This window comes from Anser anser, assembly GCF_964211835.1.
Source record: "Anser anser genome assembly, contig: HAP1_SCAFFOLD_570, whole genome shotgun sequence".
In the NCBI taxonomy this organism is placed as follows: Eukaryota; Metazoa; Chordata; class Aves; order Anseriformes; family Anatidae; genus Anser; species Anser anser.
In genome coordinates this window covers 2,088-10,454 of record NW_028153925.1, presented here as the reverse complement: position 1 = coordinate 10,454, position 8,367 = coordinate 2,088, and the positions used below count along the sequence as shown (strand labels likewise).

Genomic DNA, 8,367 nt, shown 5'->3' with positions numbered 1-8,367 from the left:
CAAAAAATTCTACTGGGAAACTGAAAGGTTACTTATAGTTCATCATTGCTAGTGTAAAATTCTATTGTCCTATGGACAAATAAGTAAGTAATTTTGCTAGTACCTCACCTCTTCAAAGAACTGGTGTTTTGTATGCTCCACAGCAGGGTAGAATAATAAGTTAGTAAGAATGTGGATTTTCTGACATAATATAATTCAAACATCAAAAATATGCTTGTGCAGTTTGTAGTTATATTTTGTCCAAATCTAAAATGAAAATTTTATTGAAAGCTAGTAGTGGCCATCCACTAAACTCAGGTGTATGTATATGAACAGTATAGCCATATATAGGAGGCATTTCAGGCTTGCTCTAAGAGGTTTTTTTTATATTTCAGTTGTAAATTCTCCTCGTCTTGGATCAGTGGGTGAGACTATAGCTCATGTAATTATCAATGCCAATGATGATGCTTTTGGAACACTTCAGCTTTCAGCTTCAGCTGTGCGAGTTGCTGAAAATTATGTTGGACCAATCATTAACGTGACCAGAACTGGGGGAATTTTTGCAGATGTTTCTGTGAAATTCAAAGCTATGCCAATAACTGCAACAGCTGGTAAGAAATCAAAATAGCAGAAATACACATTCTGTGTTAAACCAGAAAGAGCATACTGTATGCTTCGAGTAACCAAAGCAAGCAAGTGTGTATTGAATGCAGTCTAGTAAAACAAGTAGAAAAAATACCAAAGTGTGAGATACTTACTGAGTGTACTTAGGAGACAGGAATTCAGGTCCTATAGAAGAGACCTTACATCAAATTTAAAAAAACTCAGAGATATCATCACTGAAGAATCTAGCAAGAAAACTAAGGAAAGGAATTGGCTGTTTGTTTCCCTGGTGGCCACTCACTTTCTCAAAAAAATAAAATAAAATAAAAAATCCTGTAGTAGTATATATAGCTAGTACTTAGTCCTTTGTACATATTTCAACCTACCATACATGGCTTATTTGAGTTTCTTGGAGGGAAATTGAGAGCTGGTGACTCCTCTGTGAAACAGACAAATGTTAAGCACAATTCAAGAAGACTTTTACTTTGCAAATGAAAGGTAAAGCTCTCAGGTGATCCCTGAAAAGCTCCACGAGGGAAGGAGTGACCTTATGTCCTTTAGTAAAATCTCCTTTGAAAAAGGTACTTCTGTTTCATTTTATCTCTTGGAAAGCCAGACAACTATCAGAAATCAAATATAGAAATGTCACAGTTGTGTGATCTTCTCAATGGAAGATAATAATGGACCTTTTGTAATTGCTTCTTGGACTGACAGTGTAAACTCTGTTTTGGCCAAGATGAGATTTATTTTCATCCATCCAGATATCTAAAAGGCACTAGGAAATAAACAATTGTATTTTCTGGGTATGAAGATAAAGAAAAAAAAAAACACAAAAAAACACACCAACATATGAACACAAGGGAATGCAAAAAGAACAGATAAATATTAGTGCTGATAAACATTAGTGATGTTTCATAATGAACCAGAATGCCTTAATATTCTTCTGTGTTTTGATTGTTTTGTTATTTTTTCATGTACAAATCTAGGTGAGGACTACAGTGTAGCCTCATCAGATGTTGTCTTACTAGAAGGAGAAACAAGTAAAGCTGTGCCAATTTATATAATTAATGATATCAATCCTGAAGTTGAGGAGTCCTTTTATGTTCAGCTGCTGAATCAAACGACAGGAGGAGCCTTGCTTGGATCTTTGACGAGGGCAGTCATAACCATTGAGGCTTCTGATGACCCGTTTGGATCCTTTGGTAAATGAGTCTTATTTGCATATTTTCTCTTGTCCAGTAGCAATCTGCTGATTTGTGGGTGAGTTATTACTGGGCAATGGAATAAAAATTTTCAGAATACAAAAAGGGAAGTCTGGATGAACACAGTAAAGGACAAAATAAGATAAACTAAATTAAAACGTGTAAGTAAGGGCAAATGGTGCCCTTATATAGCGAAATTGAAGCATTCAGTCAACTTATATATCAAGATTTTGTGAGACGAAGGTGGATTTTGGAGTCTCCTAATGGGGATGGATTTTAATTTAATTTGTATTTTTTTATCTATTCCAAATGTTGCATTTCTGCAATAGCTTGAAGCTTAAGTTTACATGCCAAAACCTGTTTAGATAGTGCAGTGTCATTGTTTTACAAAATAATCAGGCAAAGCAGGTTTAAATATCTGGGGAAATTGGAAAGTACAAATATGACTTAAATTGCATTCTTGTATGTTCTGGTTGTTAGTTATTGTAGTTTTTCTTCTTTCTATCATTATCAGTAAAATGGATTGTGGACACTTTCCAAAAATAGTTTCATTACACAGGTTTTGAGAAAAAAATGGTAATTTCAAAAATTTAATGACATTTTAGAAATTTATCTTTTCTATTTATTTTTTCTATTTCAGTATTTCTGGTGTATGTTTTCCAGCCATTTTATTTGACTTACTCTTTCTCCCTTTAGTACCCTACTTTATTTCAGTTATTCCATTTTATCAGCAAAATGTAAAGGAAATTGACAAAAGTAAATAATTCCACATGGATAATTCATTAACTTCATTCTTAACAACTAAAGATTTTATACAAGAAAGACTTATATTTGAAACAATTTAGATGGAATATGTTGACACATTTTTTCCATACGTGACATAAAAAATGATAAAAAATTTCCTCACTGGGAAAAATTACCTTCTGACCGTCTTCTAAAAACTTAGATCATGGCTAGCCTTGAACAATGGATACGTTGGAATAAACTCTTGGGTGGGGGCTGAATTTTCATGCCAATTTTATTTGCAGATAAAATGATACTGAAAGTTCAATTTGAAGTTTAAACCTGATTAACATTTTTTTAATTGTGCAAATGAATGCAATCAAGTGAAATAAAATATATAATTCAGTAACTAGGATGGTGTTTTTATTTTAAATATTACTGTTAATGAAATACACCTCTTTGTGCTGCACTTCAGTGTTCCAGATGACCGAATTTACTGTGGAGGAGCCTGAATCTGGATCAGTACCCATAAATCTGCCAGTAATCCGCAATGCTGGGACACTTGGTAACGTTACTGTTGAGTGGGTTGCTACCATTGGTGGACACCCTGCTGATGAGGACTTGCAGGTTGCCTCAGGCAATATTACTTTTGCCCCTGGGGAAGCCTTTCAGATGCTACTATTGGAAATCCTGGCTGATGATGTTCCAGAAATAGAAGAAGTAAGTCAAGCACTTACATCTTCCTTGAAGATGGTATTAATTTTGACTTGTTCTAGAAATATGTATGATGGAAAACAAGAAATGTTCCGGCAGGAAGGTGCTATAATTTCATGTTATACTTTGCTTGTAATTATTGTTAGAAAAACCACAAATTGTCTAGCTGCATTACTTCTTTTTCTTTTCTTCTCTTTGAGATTGTCCGTGTAGAATTAACTCAGGCCTCCAATGGTGGTGCTATTGGGTTAGATGGCGTGGCAAGTATTATAATACCTGCCAATGATAATCCTTATGGCACAGTTTTCTTTCATCAATCCTTATATCGAGTTCAGGAGCCACTAGAAAGAAATTTGCTGGCAAACATAACAGTCAGGCGAAGGTTTGTATAATGTTTGCTTTATTTGTAATTACTATTTATTCTTCACTTTTGTTTTCACTATAATGTCAAATTTCATGCTCCTCTCATAAAAATATGTGCATCAATTCTTTGATCTGCCATCTCAATGTATTTTCATTTCAAACACATTGTTTTTGAAGTAGATGTCTGTGTATTACATAAATTACTTAAACGTAGTATACATTGAATACTTTGTAGTATACATTGTATACTTTGTATACATTTGTATACATTTGTATACATGTAGTATACATTGTATACATTGTATACAGTAGTATACATTGAATACGCTGAGTTTACATTGGCAATGTAAACTCAGCGTACACAGTGTACTATTCATTTTGTCCGTTTAATCATCAAATCATTTAAACCTGCATGGTAGCCTGTTCCTGTGATTTGAACAGGAGGACAAAATGGCCAGCCCTTACAGGATGAAAATAAGAGAAGGAAAACAGGTTTTATGCATGTGATCCTAGAGGAAGGATGATAAGTCTGGGTGTCACCGGCTTTTTCTTCCTTGCAAGTAAGGAGAGCTGCCAAGTCCTGAAGAAGACTAAGTTAACTCCTAGAACCAAATGTTTACAAATATGCATTCTTAACAGACTACTACCTAAGCTATAAATAATCAAACTTGCTATCCACAAAAAAATAAGATAACTCAGTTATTCTGGTACTAGTTTCAAAGGGAATGCATTTTGATGTGTTATTTGGAATTTTTCAGCAATTCAGAAAGGGTCAGTTGATTTTGTTCACTTCTATTATTAACCCAGAAACATGTAGAATATTAGACATCCTTTGTCAACTAACAGAACTTTATTTTATTATAATGTCTTTTAGTGAGGGAAGATTTGGTCAGCTGCAGATTTTCTACAGCACTTCTGAGACTGACGTTGTAGCTCTTGCTGTGGAGCAAGGTCAGGATATCCTGGCCTACTACGAGCCTCCTGTACAAGGAATTCCTGACAAACCATCCAAGACCAGAGTGAATGTGTCAGCAGCAAGTGACCCTGTGTATTCCTGTGCAGCTCAGTGCCTAAAAGAACAAGCATGTTCAGCCTTTACATTTTCCAGTGCCTCAGGGATTCCTCTCTGCCTTTGGCTGACGTCAGATATCAGCCCATTAACTAACAACACTTCAGGGTTCCGGACCTACAAGAAAAACGTTACCAGTGCATTCGCCCTCTTCAGCACACAAGCCATCGCTGGCAGTGATTATGAACCTGTTACAAGACAGTGGGCCATAATGCAGGAAGGGGAAGAGTCTGCAAATCTAACAGTTACCATACTGCCTGACAGCCTGCCAGAACTGGATGAGAGATTCACTATAACCCTTTTGAAAGCAGAACTGATGAACGTCTCAGCCAGCTCAAAAAACCAACCAACCATAGGACAGCCAAATACCTCCACAGTTATCATAATGATGAATGGAGACGCATTTGGAGTGTTTAAGATCTACAGTGTAAGTCCCAATGCAACAGAGAAAGGTCTGTATGTTGAAGTAGAGGAACGTCCTCAGACCAACGTGCAGCTAATGATACACAGAACAGAAGGCAGCCTGGGACAAGTGACAGTGGAATGGCGTGTCATTGGTGGGACTGCTACTCCAAACTTGGATTTTATAGGTGTCGGTGAGACTCTGGTGTTTGCTGAAGGTGAGACAAGCTCTCGTTTTGGCTTCTGTTTTGTAAAACTAAGAAAAAGAAAAAAGAACGTGACAAGTACACGATACTGTGGATGTTTTGACAACTGATATCTTCTTCTTAGGCTAAATTTTCCTGAATGCTAAGGATACACGTGCAAAAGAGTATGGTTGTTCATTAGCATGTAGCATTATCTTGCAGAACACACACAGTGGTAGCAAAGCACAATGAAATATCTAAGCACAATAAATACCTAAGGGTTTTTATTAAAGAAATATTGCAGTATAAATATTGCACTATAAAGATTTCCTTTACCACATAAGTAAGGATTAATAAAGTCGAAGATAGTTGTTACAGCAAGGATAATGGAAATGAGAATCAGGCCTAAGTGGTCTTTTGTTAGCCCTCGGTCACTACAGTACTAATTTTTCATGACATCTCTTTAAATTCTGAGATCATATTGTAACATAACAAAACATATTTAAACGTAACATAACAGAACATATTTAAAAGAATTGCAAACAGGACAAACAAGTCCCTCTCAGACATTACTTAAGTACCATGCAGCATGCTGTATTTTATGCTGTATTTTATTTTTTCAAAGTCTGAGTTAATCGAACTGATATTTTGAAAGCAATTTCCAGGTGCGTAGTAAAGATTCTAGTGTGCTAGCTTGATAAATCATCTGAATAGTAAGGCATGGCTGCTGGCAATGATTGTGAGGCTGACATGTAATTACATTACCAGTTATAAGTTTAGTAAAAACTGATTTTGAAGTATTTTGAAAGACAATCTAGCAGGAAATACATATGTATTCTGTAAATTGATATTCTAATGATCAAAAAACACAGCTGGGTTATGCACACGCACTGAACAACAGGATTGTGTTGTAAATTTTAATGGATATATAGCGACTAGAGATTAACGGTGTTTGCTGCTTACATTATTATTCTTTGATAGTCCCAAAGGCAAGGAACTAACAAAATGTCATCCCATTTCAATGCATTCCCTGGCTCAGTAAATGTACTCATATTGAATGTACACCCTTGTGTAAATGGTTCATCGGAGAGCTTAGCACCTGGCAATTTATTTTTTTTTCAAGAATGATATTCCCCTTTTCTAAGTTAAATTTTAAAGTCATAGAATTTGTAATGAAAATAAAGAATTCTAGGCACTCCGAAATAATTCCTATATAATTAATTTCTACATAGTATATTTAATGATGTGATCGTTTTATTGGCTTAATGTGACTGATCAATAGTAATTAGATAAAATTTCATAATGACATTCACTGACTTCCAGAAAGGTAAATAAGTTTGTTTCATGCAATTTTAATATATTTTATGTATTTAATTATTTTCAAAATGAGATGATTGAGTCTTTTTACAAGGTGGTTTCCAAGTGGACACACGGTTGTATACGTTCTTCTCCTTGTAGGTGAAACAAAGATGATGGTCACGCTGCCCATTATAGATGATCCAGAGCCAGAGGATGATGAAAGTATTGAAATCAGCCTGGTCCATACTGAAGGAGGGAGTCGAATTTTGCCCAGTTTTGACACTGTCACAGTGATTATTCTGGCAAGTGACAATGTGGCAGGAATTATAAGCTTCCATACAGCCTCAAGATCTGTTATTGGTTGTGAAGGTGTGTTCTTTGTGTTGACCACGCTCAAATTTTAATGCCAGTTTCCATCTTTGTGCTTTCAGTTGATAATGACTCACAATGATTGTGTTTCACTGTTCAGAGAACACCAGCAAGAAGTGAATATCCACATACCTGACATGTACTTTGAACTCTTGCAAGCATTCATAGAATCACAGAATGCTTAAGGTTGGAAGGGGCCTCTGGAGGTCATCTGGTCCTTTCCCCCTCAAGCAGGGCCACCTAGAGCAGGTTGCTCAGGACCATGTCCAGGCTTTTGAGTATCTCCAAGGAGGGAGACCCCACAATCTCTCTGGGCAACCTGTGCCAGTGCTCCCACACAGCACAAAAGTGCTGTCTGATATTCAGAGGGAACCTCTTGTGCTCCAGTTTGTGCCCGCTGCCTCTTGTCCTGTCCCTGGGCACCACTGACACGAGCCTGGCTCTGTCCTGTTCCACCCTCCCTTCAGGTATTGAAGGACACTGATGAGATCCCCCTGAGCCTCCCCTTCTCCAGGCTGAGCAGTCTCAGCTCTCACAGCCTCTCTTCCCTTCCCTTGATCACCTCGGTGTCCCTCTGTTGGAGTCTTCCCAGTACGTTTAGGTCTGTCTTGCACTGGGGAGCCCAGAGCTGGACCCAGTGCTCCAGGTGCAGCCTCACCAGTGCAGAGTAGAGGGGAAGGATAGCTCTCTCAGCCTGCTAGGGATACTTGGCCTAATTCAGCCCAGAATGCCATCAGCCTTCTTAGTAACAAGGCATGTTGCTGGCTCCTGCCCAGTGCAGTGTCCAGCAGGACCCCAAGCCCTTTCTGTCAAGCTGCTCTCCATCAGGGTGCACGCCCTGGTGCCTGGGGCTGCTCCCCGCCAGGGGCAGGACTCTGCCCTTCTCTTTGTTGGCCTGCACGAGGCTCCTGCCAGCCCACTTCATGACTGCCAACATACACACACCTAATAGTCATAAGCAAATCAGATCTATCAGCGACTTACAAAGAATTTAAAATATTCTAGAAAACATTCCTGCAGAAACACTAGGGTAACATCTTCCCTTTGTCTGTCCCATGAACCTGATGTTTTTTTATGGCAGATGATTTGGGAAGTAGCAATTATAAGAGAAAGCAAACATTTGAGAAAGAACAATAATAATTTGGTATGTACTAAACATTTCTACTATTGTTTTAAAGAATACACGGCATGTTTCATCTACAGTTTGATGCAGTTTTGCATAGGATGATAATAGTACTGGTGGTGATTGCTTTAGGTGGCCTTTGATGGAATCTCAGTGTATTGCAGTATCACGTTTCTCTGATGTTTGAACTGATGGGCAGGGAAAGTTCACAAAACAGGAACTTGTCCCCTAATGTGTGCACTACATTTTCTGTTTGAAGAAAAATGGCTTTCTCAACCAAAGGTTTTTTGTTTTGTTTTCCCAACATGAAAGGGCATCATAACCTTTGGTTTTTTA

The 8,367-nt window shown here is 37.6% G+C and overlaps 1 protein-coding gene across 1 annotated transcript; it reads left to right on the top strand.

Moving 5' to 3' along the window:
* Nucleotides 1-3,377: 3,377 nt before the first annotated feature.
* Nucleotides 3,378-6,958, top strand: LOC310891129 (adhesion G-protein coupled receptor V1-like). Its single transcript, XM_083853425.1, has 3 exons — nucleotides 3,378-3,603; nucleotides 4,459-5,273; nucleotides 6,699-6,958. The coding sequence occupies exons 2-3, from the start codon at nucleotides 4,865-4,867 to the stop codon at nucleotides 6,941-6,943; spliced, it is 654 nt and encodes a 217-aa protein (XP_083709551.1). The 5' UTR covers nucleotides 3,378-3,603; nucleotides 4,459-4,864; the 3' UTR covers nucleotides 6,944-6,958.
* The last annotated feature ends 1,409 nt before the right edge of the window (nucleotides 6,959-8,367 follow it).

Bases quoted from the DNA above. Each gene is read 5' to 3' on its own strand.
- LOC310891129 (XM_083853425.1), top strand. From the start codon at position 4,865: ATGCAGGAAGGGGAAGAGTCTGCAAATCTAACAGTTACCATACTGCCT. The intron at 5,274-6,698 runs GTGAGACAAGCT...TTCTCCTTGTAG, and splicing joins GACTCTGGTGTTTGCTGAAG to GTGAAACAAAGATGATGGTC.